General features: G+C 42.8%; 1 protein-coding gene across 1 annotated transcript in view; it reads right to left on the minus strand.

Moving 5' to 3' along the window:
- The window catches only part of ASCC1 (activating signal cointegrator 1 complex subunit 1), a 771,288-nt gene that overhangs the window by 645,887 nt on the left and 106,304 nt on the right, over positions 1 to 19,097 (minus strand). The window contains exon 3 of the mRNA XM_078643075.1: positions 17,895 to 17,994. Coding sequence (XP_078499201.1) covers positions 17,895 to 17,994 — 100 coding nt within the window. The remainder of the gene's footprint in view (positions 1 to 17,894; positions 17,995 to 19,097) is intronic.

Consider the following 19,097-nt stretch of genomic DNA (forward strand, 5'->3'; position numbering starts at 1 on the left):
AAACCGCTGTATTAGGGACTCCCCCATTTGCGACTTATAATCTTCCCCAGTATAAAGGGCTTCATAAAAATCGTGGAACACCTCAAGGATCCCAGCCTCCGATTCCACAACAATCCCCCGTGAATTAACCATTAAGCTAAATCTCTGGGCCGCTGGTTTTGATCTGAGTTTTTGTGCCAGAAAGCCTCTTATGTGGTTTTATGTAATATAGGCGCCGATTCAAGTGCTTTGTGGAGGTTCACACTGACTCCTGTTTGTCCTTTGTTTTTCTGTCTTCCCCTTCAATCCTAGGTGTCGTCAGGAGCAGGGTTGACTATTAAGTCGTAGCCTCCTGTAGTTTTACACAGACGAGGCCCGCCCTGACTGAATAGGGTTTCTCAACCCCTTACTCACTGTTCACTGTCACTTCACGTTACTTTTGATCCTGATGCAGCGCCACAGATCTCCCAGACCATAGAGGCGCAAAACATGTCGACCTTGTAGTTACTGGGGCACATCACGCCTATTAGAGTAACTCATGACCTTTCTGGGTTTTTTTTCTGGCAAGGGCACCTTCACAATAAATCAATTGACTTCGGGTACCCCTTAGCCAGTTTTAATTTTCACGCACTCTCTCACCCTCCAAGTAGGACTCTTCCCCCTCCCACACACCCGCACTCATCTGACGGCATTTCAAACAAAAGATCTCCGCCAAAGTGACCCTTCGGGGGACCCATAGGTCATTGCAGCGCCGGCTTGACGAGGAGCAAACGCCGATGATGAAGCATGACATCCCTCGGGGTGTGTGAGGGCAACAAGAGTCAAGACATGTGCTTGCTTCCGATTAGCACATTCTATACCTGGGATTCTTATTCTTCCCCCTTCCTCCACTTTTCTCTCCTTTGTCGGTGAGTGGGTGACTGTTAGCACCCCTCTTACTGGAACAGGTACCCTCGATTTGATATTATATTCATCAGGAGCACGGGTACCAGACCATAATCAGCTCCTAGTCCCACTTTCTTCTTTTTTGTTCAGACAGGTCAAGAGCATTTAGTCATTCTACAAAAGTTCTTACTTCATCTTTAGTGCCCTTCCAGATCAAGAGGATATCATTGATATACCTCTTCCAAACAATGACATGTTCTTTAAAAGGATTTTCCTCATCTGAAGTGAATTTGGTATTGAATGAATGTACGTACAGGCATGCCAAACTGGGCGCAAACATACTGCCCATGAAAGTCCCATGGGTCTGTAGGAAGAATTCTCCTTAATATTTAAAGAAATTTTGAGTAAGAGCATGCTGTGAGCAATCAGTAAAGAACTAGGGATGGTAATGGAACCCTATGGGATACCATGAGGAGTCTTTCAATAACCAATAAGGTAGATTCATGGGGGATGTTAGTATAAAGTGACTCAATGTTAAAGCTTACCAAGAGTTTTTGGTCACGACTGAATTTGATTCGGTTGAGAAGGTTAAGAAAATACCTTGTATCTTTTAGATAAGGTGGCTTTTGTTATACTAAGAGCCCCAGGAAGATGTCCAAGAATTGTGAAAGTGGTCCCAGTACTGAATTTATGTGAGACACAAATGCGCGTCCATGACGGCTTTCGTTCTTATGTACCCTTGGGAGAATACAGAAGTAAAGAACTTTTGGTTGTTTTTTCACTAGGAACATAGCCTCCTCCATAGTGATCCAGTGTTTCTGCATTCCATTTTTCACCAGGAAAGATATTTCACCATAATATCTGGCTGTGAGTCCCTCCCTTTTTAGAGTGTTTGTAATTATGTTTGTCCTTTAGAAGTCATAGACATTCAATTTGGAAAATCTCCATGCGAAGGATAACCACTGCTCCGCCTTTGTCAGCTGGTATGCTGACAATAGAAGGATCAGTTGATAAATGCCAACACTTAGGGAGGCGTTTCATGTGTTGCTGGTACAAATGTAGATTAATCGCGTAGACCAGTGTTTTCTTCAGGTGCATCTCATAAATCATCTGCTCTTGGGTTAGTTAAGAAAACTCATTCTGATTTTTCTGAGGAATTCTGGCACCTCCATCTTAAGTCTGAAGAAATCATCTTTTGGGGTGGGCAAGAACTTTCTTGAGGATTTTGCTTTAAACTTCATTGATGATTCTCTCATTCAGGTTAAGAACAATGTCTTTCTTGTGTGTCAAGACCTGCGTTTCCTGGTGTTGGTTCTTTCTGCATTGGGCAATGGAAATCATATTCCCCTTCCTTCCAATTCACTCCTCGATCTTTTCTTCTTCGTCTCCCACAGCCCCTGCCTAAAAAACATGATGGTTCTAGTTGCCATTGGAAAGTTGGGGGGGGTGGATAATGGGGAAAGCTATATGTCTGTGGCTCAACCCACTCTTTACTAGGTTGTGGTCTTCATGTTAAAGTCATTGGGTGGTTATTTATTTAACCACATCTGCCCCATGTCATTGTTTTACTGTTATAGGGGGTATCTAAGTCGGAAAACATACTTCTCTGAGATTAACTCAACATCAAAGTTTACCAAGAGTTGGATGTATGGATGATAGTACCTATAAACATCCCCCTTTGTTTAATGTTTTATCCATACTTAGGGTACCTACCATTAAAGGGAAATCCCATAGGTTTATCCTAAGGTATTTTTATATCTGGATCCCTCCTCTATCCAGCAATCATACTTTATCTAACAATCCCCTCACACATTGGAGGTTGAGTCTGCCCTGGTAGTACCATCTGACTAAGGTGGCGTGAGGAGGCCCATGATACCACCTGAAACATGCCACATTATGTGGGTGAGGCTTCCTTATCCAAATAAACTGAGTTTGTCCATCTACACGAGGGAAATGGGTACAGAATAATTGTCTTGATCCGGAGTCTCATTGTGTCCTGTACTTATTGGGTTTTGAGGAAAGAATGAATGCTGCCTTGGCCATCATCACAATAGTGTTAATGGCATCCAGAGAAAAGCTTGGGACGTCTATTTGTAGGAGAGGTACCACAATAGGTAAAGAAATATTTGTGGAAAAAACGATTTAACCCTATCCAAATAAAACATAAGACACTTATGATCAGCTCAACCACTAGAGTCCTCACTGAGTTCTCAAGAGATAGGAGTAAAGATTTAGAAAGCACTATAAAAGCACAATCTCCTAACAAAACTTTAGGATGGAACACAGTATGTGCAAAGAAAACCACCTTGTTAGTACAAAACTCTGCATGAGGCCACACATGTTAAAGCTTCAGAACTGGAGAACAGTGGACTGGGGATCAGCATGGCAAAACTACTGCCTATGCTTAAAGAGCCTGCGCTAAATCAGCAGATGCGCCTTCACCACAGAGACGCCCGCCAGGCAGGTGTGGATCTATATATAGGATAGACAGTATTCCACCGGTCGGTGGAGGTAGACGGCCTTTGCTTATCAGCCAGGATTTTCATACATTCATATAGTTAACTCACCTTTATACCTACTCCTTTCCTCACGCCACCTTGTTTGGCGTCGATTTTCTTCAACTGGTTTTGTTGCTTGGCCTTATAGGCGTACGATGAGCGTCACTTCTGAAACGTTCAGGCAGCCATTTTGTCTTGGTGGCGTGACACACGTACTTCTTACTTCGTCTTGAAAACTGTTACAAAATAGTTCTCCGTCCTACAGCCTTTGCAAATCTGTCCAATGGCAGGACATTTACCTTTGCGTGGAAACTAAAATCCACACCTGAAGCACAACTACTTTTTCCGTAGAGAGATTACTCTGTGTCCTTCCGCCTCTTGCTTTTGCTTACTTTTCATGTTCATGACTGACTCACTCTTGACACCTCCAGCCTCCAAGTCAGCAGCTTGTCAATCAGCACAGTCTTCAGCTATGGCAGCCATGAGAACTCGCTCCAGACAAAAAGTTTCTCTCAGCATTCGCTGACTGAAGGAGTACTACAGGCATCTGTTAATAACTCTGAAACATATAGCTTCTTCATCATTAAATTAATTGAACTTACAGAGTTTGATGAACATATCCAGTCTCTCAACAAATCAGTTGATGTTTCACCATCTTTCTGTTGTTCTTGACAGAAAATGTACCGTTCGTAATCGACACTTGGCATTGAATTGAACTTTAGATGCAAGGCTTCTTTGATTTGATGGTATGTAAACGTCAGCTTGCAGCATTTTCTTTATGGCTTCTTTTACATATTCACCAGCAAGATTCTTAAGGTATTTGATAATCTTGTTGCTATCTATTGCTTCTAGCACATCAATGAAATCATCAAATGTCTCTAACCAAGCAATTAATCTGTCGCCAATATTTTGCTTTTTGGCGGTATTGAATGGTGGTGGTGGTTTCAGGAAGGCAGTGCCATTAAAACCATTCATGGGATTGGCTGACACTGAAAGTGGAGTTCTCACTGACACTATCTACGGTCTACTAGGACCTACTTCATCCATGCCATCTATAAGGCCCTGTGCTGTGCTGGGCTCAGGGTCATCCTAGACAGTCTGTGGAACGTTGACCTCCCTCTTGGTCTCCATTGGAGCCCATCAACTTTCAGGATACCTTTGGGGTTGTTCTGAGCTGCCACCCAGCAGCTTTGATGGGTGCTGCTTCGTGTATAGACAGCTCTGTAAGCACAACCATAGGCACGTCTCCTTGGGCCATTGTACCCAAAGCTGTGGTTTGATGACTCTCTTTAATCAGTTCTGATAAGAAGATGATCGTTTCTTGTATCTGAATCGCTGTGGTTTTAGGCATCTCTGTGTACTGTCCGACACCCAGTTCATCTCTACCTCACAATGCTTCTGATCGCAGCATTATCCTGTAATTTGCTGTCGCTATTTGATACACTTACGAAACCTGGTTGAAGCCTCCCTGAGCGTTATCACTCCATATGATGAATAGCTTTAGGTTGCTTAGTAGAGTGGTACCTTTCTTTACGGCCTTACCAGCAGGTTCTTGATGTGTAGACTTCTCAGTGAAGCTTTCATTATTTTCAAATGCTTCACAGTGGCTGAAGTTGTGCCTAGACTGCAGATATGCCAAACGTCTTTTCTGGGATTCGACTGAGGCACACGTGGCACGCACGAGCAGCTTGCTGGACCACGGCAAAATAGCTGGGAGAGCACTGTTGATCTTCAGGTTACATATTCCCTATCCTGTCACCAGTTGTAGTGTCCTCCCTTACCTGGGCACCCCTCAATGACTATGACACACAGGGAGGTTGGTATTACACATTTTAATTCGTCTGCGTGTAACCGCAAACTAAACATTCTAAACCTGCATTCACTTCACAATGCTCGAACACTTACATCAGTTCTACGGTGTCCATCAGGAGCCAAAAGGGTTCCATCATTGCTAACTCACACAACACTACATATATGATATCTAATTTCCACTTTTTTATAAGGTGATGGGTGTAATGGTGATTATGACCTGGAAGGGTGGGTGATAAGGTGAGAGTGAAGCAAACGCTTCTGGACATGGATGCTTATTAGTACTGATGCAGTCAAAGTTTAGGTGCAGGTGCTTTGCCATCTCCCATCATTCCCTCTGAATAAAATTCCCACTGCATCAACTTTTAATCCGACACCCATGTGTCCATCTGAGCAATCCTGCAATAATTAATAATTAATCATTTGTATGTATCAGGGTTCTCCATAATCCGTCCTAGAGGGCCGGATCCATGCCAGATTTTTAAGATTACTACATTTATCTAAATGTGGAAATGCTAAAAATCTGGCATGGATCTGGCACTCCAGGACTGACTTTGGAGAACCCTGGCATATATAAAAAGCACACTAGCACGCATAAGCAACCATCATACATCTGATGGCTTGCCTTCTTGAGGTTAGACATTCCAGTCCTATAACTATATACTGTAGCAAAAGGCTTGCCATGAAGTGTCAGGAAGTCAAACATAAAAATAAACAAGCATTTACAATGCAATGGTTTCGCCTTTTGAAAAGTTTGAGCTATTGGCATTGTAAATGACAAAATGTTTATTTATGTGTTGATCCGACTGTCTTAGGATGACCAAATGTACATACGCACTGACATCTCCCCAACCCGAGCTGCTATGCCAGGGGTGGAGAACAGTAGGCACAGGCTCCCAGTCCCTGTTGGAGAGCAAACTTAGCCTGCTAAGGCCAATCCGGGCACTGTTCTAACGCTGGGTAATAGTTTTTACAGCATGAGAGCAACATGTGGATTACCCCCCCCCCCCACACTACCTCACCACTCTCACCTGATAGCAGCAGCTAATTGGGTGGTGTGTGGGAGGGGGGGTTGTAAAACTAGTGAACATGATGGACAACAGCATCTGCCGGACACAAGACTGAACTTTCATTTCCTTCCACCTTAGAAGGTATTTTTATTGGGCCTCTGCAGTTCCCGCTCAATATGGATGTACCCGAGCCGCTTGCTCAGAGGTCAGTAAAAGCTGGATGCTCGTTTGTGAGGCCGCTCCCTCTGTAGCAGGGCATTACGGGAACCCAGGAGGTTTGCTTCCTGCCAGGAGAAGCAGCCCTCACAAAAAAGCAGAGTCCAGAGAGAGGAAGGCAAGACACAACAGCCTAGCACACACACTCACTTGTGCTTAGTTGTAGAGTCCGATCTGATTCCATCCTAGGAACACACAACATGTTACATAAATATCACATTAAATGAACATGTGAATACTGATATGCATGTAAACACACAGAGACATATACAAGCATTTTCAATGCAATAGGTCTCGCATTTGTTAAAGTTAGAGCTGTTGGTGTTGAAAATAATATGTTTTTTACTTTTGTTTTTTAAATTTGCAGTGGAGTTATTATATTTGCATTGCGCAATTGCCGATGGTATAAAAAAGCAAAAGTTAAAAACATTGTCATTTTCAATGCCAACAGATCTAACTTTAACAAATGCGAGACCTATTGTATTGGAAATGCAATCGGTCTTGCATTTGTTGGATTATTGGCATTATAAATGCAAATGTTTTTTACCTAGCCATGTTCCAGGGTGTAGTACCATATGTGGCCAAAAGAGGTCCCATGGGACCTCTTTTGGCCACATATAGTACTGTACCCTGCAGAAGTTATGGTAAATCCACCCTACCCATAATGCATTGCACGCAAGACAGTACCACAAGTATATTCAAATAGATATGTCCATATATACATATAGTAGCTTTGAAATGTGACAAAACAATTATTATGAGGGAGTCCTCATGGGAAGTTACAAGAAGAGACAAGGCAGTACCAAGGAGGGACAACTAAGCCTATTGACCAAAAAAAGCCACCCTTTACAAAGGACAGAGACAGGAGCCAATTAAAAAAAGATGGGCGGAAAGTGGCCAGAGGTTTATGCCCACATCCTGAGTACAAAACACACAAGATGATGGACGGAATGTTGCACATGTGGCAACACATTCACCCCCAGTCACAGATCTGGGTTTAATCCATCATCATTCTTTAGCTCACTCCACCACCCCAGTTCAGACATGGCCATATGCAAATCAGTCTTAACCCTGTGCCTCATGGGAACAGTCCAGCCCGAACTGCCAAGACATGTCTTCCCTGGACCGGAATCAAGCATCCTAGGACCGGTTTCTGGCAATCAGCCGTCATCAGCCAGGATAGCTTGACTCCAGTGGCGTAGTGAGCACGGGACCCACGCCTGGACATACCCTGCCCTAAGTTGGCAGGGTATGCCCAGACGTGGGTCCCTTGCTCACTTTGCCACTGGATTCAAGCTAGCCTGGCTGATGACAGCTGAATAGCCAGAAACCGATCCCAGGATGCTTGTTTCCGTTCCAGGGAAGACATGGCTTGGCAGTTCGGGCTGGACTGTTCCCATGAGGCACAGGAGCAGACTGATTTGCATATCGCCATGTCTGAACTGGGGTGGTGGAGTGAGCTAAAGAATAATGATGGATTAAACCCAGATCAGTTGACTGGGGGTGAGTGTTTGATTTGCTCAAACACTCCGTCCATCAACCCCTTTGGTACAACATCCTGAATACAGCATGTCTGGAAGAGATAGCGGAAGAACTGCCTAGGCAAGACCTAGAAAGGAAGTTCAGTCATACAGAATGAGGCAAACATATATAACATAATATTGTCTCTGTCTCTAATCAAGTGGACATGAGTTCTTATGGAGAGCTTGAACACAAGCTTTAAGCACTTTTCTTCTCTGACAGCAAAGTGAGAGTTGATTAATAGGACCCAAGGGTTACCATATCAATGACATCCAAAAACTGATATAGCAGGTTTTACAGTATGCATCATTTTACACTGATATCAATCTAGAACAGGATTCTCCAATGAGTAACTCATGAGCTACTGGTAGCTCTCTGTCTACCTGAAATTAGCTCTCCTGTGTGCAGTCCAGTCTATTAACCTTTTGAATGCTATGGGGATTTTTCCCCTGTGCTGGAAATGCATGATCACCATTATTCATGACGAGCTGGGCTCGTCATGAGCGTAGCAGGAGGCTACTGCATGACGAGCCCAGCTCGTCATGAGCGTCGAAGGGGTTAAATGAGACGTTGTTTCTCAGCTGAATTAATAGATGCAAACCAAAATAGAAAAGTGTTTATTTGAGATGAATATTGGGGGTATTTTCAAAACTCATACACTGATGCTTGTGGAAAACTGTTCTATTGCCAAAATATAGTTAAAGCGGATATTTCAGTGATTAGTCGTGGCACTAACGAAACGTAACACGGACATTATTATCTTGGTGCCAGGAACATTGCATCAACGCTGTTATGTATTACCCACATAAAGGTATTCCAAATTGGCAAAGTCTTTTTACATTACAACTGGCAACTCTCATGCACTGACGTGATTACTGCTGTCCACTAATGCAACCTTGTCCGACTTACTAACTATTACAACACTAATAATATCGGTAGCACAAGATGATTTGCAGTTAACAGTAGCTCCACTACAAAAAAGATTGGAGATCCCTGATCTAGAAGAAGACTTATGGCGATACATCAAACCTCTGACACTTGAGAGGCACTACACTTCTTTTTCAAACTCTACATGACACTTAATTAAACAGACAATGACGGGGGGTCCCAGTCTCTTCGTCTCCCAGGGCTTTGTTGACCAAAGCGCTTATATAGAAAGCAGTGAGAGCAAGTTGCAATGGACAGGAATACCTGGATGTGACTTTCAGTAGAAACCAGTGGTGTTCCTTTCTCATAATACTGCAGATACACATTATAGTGTCTCCACTCTATCAGGTTAACAAAGTATTGTTTAAAATGGGCAATAGACAGATGCATTACCACTGTATCTGTGCCTCCATGGCCAATTTAAATGGACGATCTGCACCATTTATTTTGGGTATAAAGCATTCTATTTATTTGACAACTGAACTATGTATAATATGTATGTTCTATGTAAGATATTCTCCTACATACATATACCAGTACAATCCAACAATGTATAACTTATCCTCCTACAACTAAATAATTATGAAAATGTGCCTTATTAAGACATTTTGTCATTAATAGTGACACCTCCGAAAACTTGACACTACACTTCAATAGATGAAACTAGCCCAGTGTACACAGTTGGATGAACGTGAATGATGAAACCAATCAGCCCCACGGAACATGGTCAGCTCGTGACCAGTTCCCTTTGGTAGCTAATGTGGCTACTGTGACATATACATAAATATTAATAAACAGATACTTGTTACGAGACTTTATTTGAGCATTTCTATTCATGAAAATCAATATCAAGTCAGCTTGAACAAAGACAATATATTTAACGGACATCTCACACTGTACTATGTTTAGGTTGTAATATTCTGAAAGGAAATATTCTTATTATTTAACTTCACCTACCTGTAAACACGTAAAAACATTTCACTAGAGACATGACTACCAAACATTTCATAACGACTAGATAAAGTTGGCACTACGGTAAAAATTCTAAAGAACAAATGAGAACTCTCTTGAACGCTTGTTTAAAAGTTTAAATTCACTAACCTACAATGACCCGGAATATCACAAACATTGTTGACATTTTAAATATATGGGTTCACCTTTAAACAAATGCGGGTGGACACTAGAATATTACCTCGATAAAAGTGAACGTAGCATTCACGCAAACTCCAGTACAAGTGCAAACATTAGAGCACTCAAATCAGAAATCTGCTCTGAAAACATACTTAGACTAACATCAGATAATATGTTTCATGTTCACCTCTGCCATGCAGCTCTCAAAAACATATAACACAACTGTACAACTTACAGCCAGTACAAGGGTCGGAAATGTTAACTGGAGCAATCTATTGCAACTTTTTGTCAGAGAAGATGTGCTGGGATTGAAATTCAGGCACTCAATAGAGTGTCCCTCAAAAGACGAAGGACATTTTGATTTCTGAAAAATCAGTCTCTGATTTTGCCTTATGTATTTCTGGTCTAACAATAATATCTTATTTTACTGTATTTTTTATGTTTCTTACAACCCAACACTTAGCATTAGTGGAGGCGACACGTTACAATAGAGTACATTTCCAAACCACAAGGGTGGTACAGATCTAGTTGTCATACAGCAAGTATGGAGTGTGCTGGTAGATTACCATCATATAATATGTTCCCAACTTGCTGATAAAGACTTGCAGATCAGCAGGAGTCCTACAAACCTAGGTGGTGAAAGCAAGGCCAGTTTTAGGCGTGTGGCGAGGCAGTACTTAGTTCAACTGAAGAAGACGGTTGGGAAGAAGAGATTATCCAAATTCATGGGTGTAGAAAGGAGTCTTAAAAAATCTCCTCAATTTTCTTGTTCGAAATGTAAGGCCATAAGGCTCTATAGGGAGTAGCCCTGAATAGGATTCGCGTGATCACCTTATCTCTTGTATCTAATCAATCGAGTCATTAAAAGGCACGGGTTAGCACTTAAGGCTACTGATCTATTGTAAAAGACAAATAATTTTTCTGGATAGTTCTGTGAAGCAACAGGCTTTAAAAGTTGTCCATTTCTTTAATGGAAGCCAGTGAATGAATTTTAGAACTAGTGTGCTGTGACTGTGGAGTTTCAAGCCAAACAACACCTGACCTGCATAGTTTTGAGCACTCTGGAATGTCGAGAGACATAGGCTACAGAGATTAGTGTACAAGCTGTTAAAATAATCCAAGCAAGACACTATCACAGAGACAATTAAACTGATTAGGTTAAAGCAGTGGGGAAATGGCAGAGCCTCTTTTAGCAGATAGAAATGGTGGCATGCTCTCTTGCAAACCACATGTATTTGGGGGTAAATGGTAGGTCTCTAAACCCCTTATGTCACATTTAATGGCACAATGCCCGGGCACAAGAATAACTTTGGCTTTCAACTCATCAAAATTATATACAAATATATGTTAACATATGCCTGTATTTAAGTAAATCTCATCCTGTTTTTTAACTCTCCATGCTATCTGCTCAGCTGTTCATCAGGGATTATTGAAGGACAGCATCAGAGTAATCCAAAGAAACACCATTTTTTGTATGTTTCCACTTTCAAAAATAAATACAGACAGAATACACACATTGTTTTCTGCCTGTATTTATCTGTAATAATCAGTAACAATTGAAAACTGGCAGACTTACTCATAATTAACATGGAACAACTTGAAATGGTTTGATTCATATGTCTTATGGTATTCTAAGGATGCTAATTTTTTTCTAAACTACAACAAAGCACACAACTTCTGATGAGGTGGTTTTTTTTATCTAGCTGTCTTGTAGGTCTGGGTTTTTGCCAGTTTAGCTCTTTTGTCATGTTAAAGTGGACTGTCGTTCTAGTGTTTCTCTACCTATTGTAACACGCACCATTTATTCCTCTCTTCACGTCTGTGGTCTGTCCCAGGTTTTATTTTTAAAAATCTAGTAACACAATATTTGGTGGTACACTCTGCACGGTGGACAGGTATGAATCTAATAACATTGCAATGCAGCGAGTTCATCCTTCGGGTGATAGGCGATGACTCCCCCCCCCCTCCCGGTTACAGCATGCTTCTCATGGCCTTATAATTTCTACTCCACTAGTCAGACAAGGCAGAGATAGCTTCGTGACCCAAAGTGTGAGCCGTCTGACTTCCTAACAGTAACACTCACTGACTGCTGCTGGTTATGGGAGCTCTGCAGATGTTACGCTTGTGCCTCCCAGCTACTCCTCTGGCAGACTGACCTGCAGGCGACCTCTCTCGTGCTGCTCCTAATGCCGCTGATTGTGGTTGTGTTGCTGCTTGTGTTGGTCTGATGCGGTGCGGCATGAATCCCCTTCCCCAGCTCTTTTCCTGTTTCTTTATTCCTGTGTTGTGTTCCTCTCACTCCTTTGTGCGCAAGCCCCGCCCATTCACTGCTGCTGTCACGTGCGTCACAGGGACAGCGCGTCCTACTTTCCTTAAGGCCCGGCTAGGAATCGTGACTCGTTGTCTATGGTTCCGCAACCGGAAGGGGAAGAAGCTTGTCGTGTCCTGTGACACGCGTCATGGCATGTCACCCAACAGGTGGCTGTTTTGCGGCACGTGCTAATTTATTATAACTTTATATTCTTACAGCCCAATTAGAAACCAACTTAAATTCTGACTGAGAAGCTGGCCAAATGCAATAGTAACACTCCACTTGAACGTTCAAGCCAGTAATGGGCTATTTCTTCGGAAATGTTAATATTATTTAGCTAATTAATGAACATAGTTCACACTGACTTGGGTGTTGATTAGGCACCGTGCTACTAGAAAGCAGGGCTTCTGTTCTGGGGTAGAATTTTTTATTTTTAAACGGCACATCAAGCTACGCTTTTCTGGAACGATTATAATAAACAAGTCAGGTCCCGGGCCAGCAGCCAATCACAGCGCGGCCCGGGAATGACGTCACGGGGGTGTCCCGGGCCGGAAGCCAATCACAGCGCGGCCCGGGGAATGACGTCACAGGGGTGTCCCGGGCCGGCAGCCAATCACAGCGCGGCCCGGGACAAACGGCATCAAGGGGCGGGACTTAAAAAAAGAGTCAGAAACGCCCACGATTCGCGTTCTGACCGGGAGAAAGTGATTGACACTGATGTCTTCCAATGGCTAGCCTCCATTTATGTAGCTAGCCAATGGAAGACAGAGGCGGGACCAAAGCCCCATATGTAGGACATAGAATTTCGCCCTGGGCGGAGCACCTGCTTCGCAGGTGCTACTGCCAGGGCGAAACCTAAAAAGATGGACCCCCTTTTGCACCTTTATAAAAATACAGGGCGACAAAGGGGAGGATTGCCCCAAAGAGGCTCGCTAAATTTAAGGATGGGGGCATGGTGTTATGCCCTAAGTGCAAAAGCCCAAATGAAGATGACATTCATATGTTTGCGACATGCCCAGAGATTCAAGATTTTTGGGCAGCTGTAAGTACAACGCTATCAAAAATGATGGAACTAAATATTACGGTAAGCCCTGAACAGATCATCTCGGGCAGATTGGACACACAAGGTAAGGGCCTTGATGATAATTCTAAGTTGTTTTTCTATGCCATTTTGATTGCTCGAAGAGAAATATGTAAATTATGGGTATCGCCAGAGCCTCCGACAGACTTAATGTGGATCAGAGCTATGAGAGGCATAGCTAAGTTGGACATGGTCGGTCAAAATAACAGGAAGCACCAGTTTTGGAATTTATTTTTAAATCACTATGGGTGAGGGGAACGGGAGTTCAAAATCCTATGACTTTATTGTTGTGAGAAGAAAAACGGTCCGATGATTAAGTCACTTTAGATGCTCTTGGAGGTCAATGTAGTCTATATGCTTTGCTACACCAGGCATGGCTGTGGTACTTCCCATCTCCCTTAAGCCTATAAGCCTGCAGTATAAGCAGTAGGAAACAACCTCTCATAGTTGAGTTGAAAATCACCTAAGGGCGCTACAAGATAAGAAGGGGTGGGAAGTGGCATATGAGGACAAAAAAAAAAAAAAGGGGGAGGATTGGGTCACATGTCTATGTTTTTTTGTAAACAATTTATTGATTTTGAAATCAGGAAATGTAGACAAGAACACAAACTGCTCTCATTTCACCACTTGCATCCTCCATATCCCCACACTTCATTATATCTCATCACAGTAAAAATACAAGTAAGACGAGCATTTCTTTTTAATTGCCATCAGTGTTGGTATAGGCTCTGATTAGCCCTTATCCCTTTTCCTTAAGAAACAGTCTCTCTATAAAGGCTCTTCATACGACAAGTTCAGTCTCAGAGCGCTTAGTGTATGAGGACATCCCTGGAAGTAACCCATTAAAAATCTCCAAATCGCCTCCAACGTTTTCCTCTCATCTCTCAAATCATATGTTAATATCGCCAAGGCCATCAATGTCTATAGCCTGCAAGACCACCACACAATTTCTTATATTTTAGTCTGTTTCCACTGTGCCACCAGTTCTAGTTTGGATGCTAGAAGCATATGTGACATCACTAATCAGTCACCCTTTCCCTTTTGTCCTCAGTTACGGGGGTCATATTCCCAAAATGACTATTAAGGATTTCTGTGGTCTCAGCAGGCCTATTATCTTACTTATGTGGCTGAGGATTTATTTCTAAAACACCTTGAATCTCGTACAGGCAGAACACACATGTAGCGCAGAACCGTTCTTCCAGAACCCTCCCCAGCAATGACCATTAGGGTTGGGGAAGATCCGTTTCAGTTTTGTGGTGCAAGGTATCAATCAGACATTATTTTGTACCATTCTGTGTATACTACACACCAACTTGGGTATGTCATTCCACAGTCTATTCCATTCCTCTTGGGTTATTTCCATACCCAACATTCCCTCCCATTTATTCATGTAGAGCCATCTGTGACTATCTGGGGGGCTTTTAATGTCCGATGCATGGCCTAACTCAACCTCTTGGTAAAAGTTGTAATTAGGGAATTATCTTTCCAAAGGTGTCAGTTCCCTGGTAACTGCTGTTTTGTTGAAGCGGTGCAAGGCCCAGAGTCTCAAATAGCAGTAATGAAGTTTCTCCACTCCTGTTGTTTGCACTGATAACATTATTTAATTGATTGAACTACAAATAGATGCCGAAGTATGGTGCGCTCACCCTGCTTTCACTCCGTGTGTTGCAGATGGTTCAAGGCTGAATGAACTGCGAATATTTCAGCACTGATGTGACTGGAGAAGAGAAAGTAGTGACTAATGGGGATTTAATCAGGGAGTCCCATGTCTCCATCATTGGACTTTTTATGTTAAGAAACATAGGTCACCTTTGGCCTGCTACGTTTTGGTTGCCATAATATATACCAAAGGGGTCTGCCCATCAAGTTCATTTCCATTAGAGGCCAGTGTTTTTCATTTTCCCTTAAAGACCTTTTGAACACCATGTGCAGTTCTTCTGCCACATAATATGTCTGTATGCCTGGGAGACCCAAGCCCCTACTCTCTCTAGATCCCTGTAGTACATTCCTGGCTACTCTGGGTTTACTTTACTGCCACATGAACCTATCGTATGCAAGCTGAAGTTAAGACATATCTTGTTTAGGTATCAAAACTGGGAGGACATGAAGGAAGGGTAACAATCTGGGGAGAATGTTCATCTTAAAAGTATTCATTCTACCCATCCATACTAATATTATAAAGAGAGAGCCCAAACCTTTGAGGCAGGTAATCTCAGGAACCACAGCGCCAATCACAACAAACAATACAGCATTGGAAAGGACAGTTTCAGCAGATGGACATAGGCTATACAGCTGCCCACCATATACATTAGAAGGTTAAAAGAACCTTAGGGGCAAAGTAGTCCCTTGTGGGCGTGGGCGTTGTGCTCGGGGCGTTGTGCTGGGGGCGTGTGCATACAGCGATGTGCGCGGTATGCATAAACAGCAATGGGCGCGGCATTCCGAAAAACAAAACGTTCACAGTACTCCGTTGTGGGCGTGTGCATTGAGCTGGGGGCGTGTAAAATAAGCGTTCACAGTACTCCGTTGTGGGCGTGTGCGTTGTGCTGGGGGCGTGTGCATACAGCGATGGGCACGCCTCAAACCAAGCTGTATTCCACCGCTTGCGCCAAGCGTTCTGGGGGCGACTACCGTTACAATACCACTGGGTGGTTCTTTTGGCAATTTGCGGTGCGTTCGCCGTTGACGCCATGTGGGTCGTCTAACTGGCAAGACAGCGGCTAAACACGTTCCCGGCTCACACACTCCGCATCTTTCAGTGTCCTCAACTACAGCGGACAAACACGCTCGCAGCTGGAGCCGCCACACACCCTAAAATATTGCTCCAGTGCTCAGGCGGGGGCTGAGGCGAGTCAGGGTACCACCGGGGATACAAAAAATTCAACAGACTTCTCTTTCACACACGCGCAGCGTCGCGTGCACGCTGTCACGCACTGAACTCTCAGCATAAAGGACTTAACACCAGGTGCACAACATCGACCAGGACGCTGTCGGGGACTGTCACACCAACGGACTCCACAGCACCCACACGCTGCAAACGTTACCGCTGCTGAGGCACATATCACAAGGCCGGTTCCTCACACTGGCTGCACAAGCGGACGCCCATGTTGCACAGCAATGGACAAGTACCGTTACCCTATACGCACAACTAAACTGAGCAGGTAACAGACGACGTGCAAGGTCATTGTTAAAGAAGGCATCTGACTCATCTTAGCTTTTGTGATACTTACCTAATGCTGCATACGTGCCGATTTCTATTTGTGTACTCACTGTAAATAACAGGCTTTCATGCACACATTCTATTTCATACCCGGACAACGTCGGGACGGGCTGCTAGTCCATGATATAAAACAGTGGGCTTAACGGCATTGGATCCCTCTTTATCTCCTGTATCAACGAGACATAGTTTGTTTTATACAAGTCTTGTATTGTTTCTTGTATTGCTGAAGTAATCTGTACCACTAGGTACTGGACCATTTGTTTAGCACACTTAAACAAGAAGAATAGTCTATTTCTGTCCTCACCAGTTTGTCTATCTTGATAGTGGTTATCTCGGATTTTTGTGAGATTGATTATGAATCCTGAGATATTGCAATATTGTTTCAAAAGTTAACTAATGGATCTACGATTGACAGCAAAATGTCATCCACAAAGAGTTGTATTTCATGTTTGTAACTTCAAAATGGCATGTCTGTCTAAATAGTTGGGCCAGTTGTTCTATGCTTAGAGCAAAAAGAAGCAAGGACAAGGTTCTCGTATCCTGCGAGAGCCTGAAGCTATTTGTTTTAATGGGATTGATTATGATATGCACTGTACAATTCTGGCATGACACCCATATATAATTCTACCTAGGTGGTCCTATGCAGACCGATTTTTGACGTTATTTTGACGCAGGAATAGCCACTCAACATTGTCAAATGCCTTCTTGGCATTAATCACATGGATCTCCCTAGGAACAGAGCATCAGTTTGCCTTTTCTACTAAATGCACCACCCTTCTTATGTTGTAAACGTCTGATGGGTTCTAATGCATCCAGAATGATCTGGGTCTATCAAGAATGGTATCCATTTTCCAATCTATTTGCTAAGTTATTCATATACATTTTTAACATGTCTATGGTTTTGTGTATATTAGTCATTTGTAGAACGTATACTTCCCTATTATCAGACTTTCTACATCAGATTTATCCTTGTGAGGGAATTTTACTAATATCATTAGGAGCTGCATTCAGGTCACCCATTTTGATAAACACTGTTAATATTTGGTCAATGCAGAAGTATTTGGGATTCTGGATTTCCTTATTATTCCTTTTTTGGTCCTACACACATGTTGAAATCAAATGAGTGTCTTCTCATAAATGCAATGTCTTTATGGACGTTTGGTTGGAATATCGGAGTGACACTCTTCTTGTACCACATAAAAAACCTTAAATAAAACTTTGAAAAATAAATAAAAATGAGTCCTGGTGAAATACGCATCAGAAATGTTTTTTACTATCCCCTTATGCTGAATTACAATATACTCACTTGAACAGTTTGCTGGGGATCTCCAGTGTGCACTGGTAACCTTTTTCTGTCTGTCTCACAGTGAAGTCATCACAGGGCTCATCTGCACATTCTGCTAGATCTAGAAAGGAGAGAAAAGCAACATACACTGTGAGGTTAATCAGCACTCTTTTGATGGAATTGTAGCAGACATTTAAAGGAAAAAGAACAACTTTGGGAAGGCAGATTAAAGTACCTGTCAAAGAAATGGCTATTTTTATTTACTTATCTTGGACTGGGCTTACATGAACTCACCAGCAATTGTGCAGTATTTCTGCTTGGTGTTCGGGCTGCATCAAACAGTTTACCAACCGTAGACAATTACACAGCTCATTTCCATGGCACATTATATATATATTTTGATCCTCAATAAAAATCACACAACAAATCACTGCCTAAGTACCAGTCTTAGAGTTCATAACAACTATTAATGCAAAGACACGTAATCCCATTTTGGCTGTTTCCTGCCACAGCTGAATTACAGGGTGAATCATATGTAGGCCCCAGTGTTCTACTAGGAGCTTCATACGATTGACCCTGTAATTCAGCTGTGGCGGGAAACAGACAAAATAGGATTACTTGTGTTATAGAATTCCTGCACCTAGTGACCAGGATATGGGAATTATGCATGTTTTACATGGGGCAGATACTCCCGGGCACACCAGGTGGACAATTTCCTCTGTAAAAAGGCAATAATTCGGAGTATAAATGCAGAAATCAGTGCAAAAACACCCGTTATCACATATTACTCCCCTTTACATAGAAGAGTATAGGTGGTCAACTCATGATCCCGGTAATACCAGGATCTGCTGTTACTGATACCCCCAGTAGCGACAAAACTAGGGGCCAGATGTAGGTCGCCAATTACCGGTCGGTAACGGCCGATTTCGGCCGTTACCGACCGGTAATTGGTTTTCGAGATGTAGGGGCAAATATTTTACAGATTCGGTAAATTTACCAAAACGGTAAATTTACCGAATCTGTAAAATACCGAATCGGTAATTTTACCGATTTGGTAAAACCCAGATGTAGGTAGCACTGTTGACAGTGCTACAGGCCTTCAGAATTCGGTATTTTACCACCCAATCCAATTGGGTGGTAAAATACCGAATACAGGTGTGCATGCACATCTGTGCATGCACACCTGTGCCATGTGGCACACAGACATGCCCTTAGGGCATGTCT

Source organism: Lissotriton helveticus, chromosome 5_1, assembly GCF_964261635.1.
Source record: "Lissotriton helveticus chromosome 5_1, aLisHel1.1, whole genome shotgun sequence".
Lineage (NCBI taxonomy): Eukaryota > Metazoa > Chordata > Amphibia > Caudata > Salamandridae > Lissotriton > Lissotriton helveticus.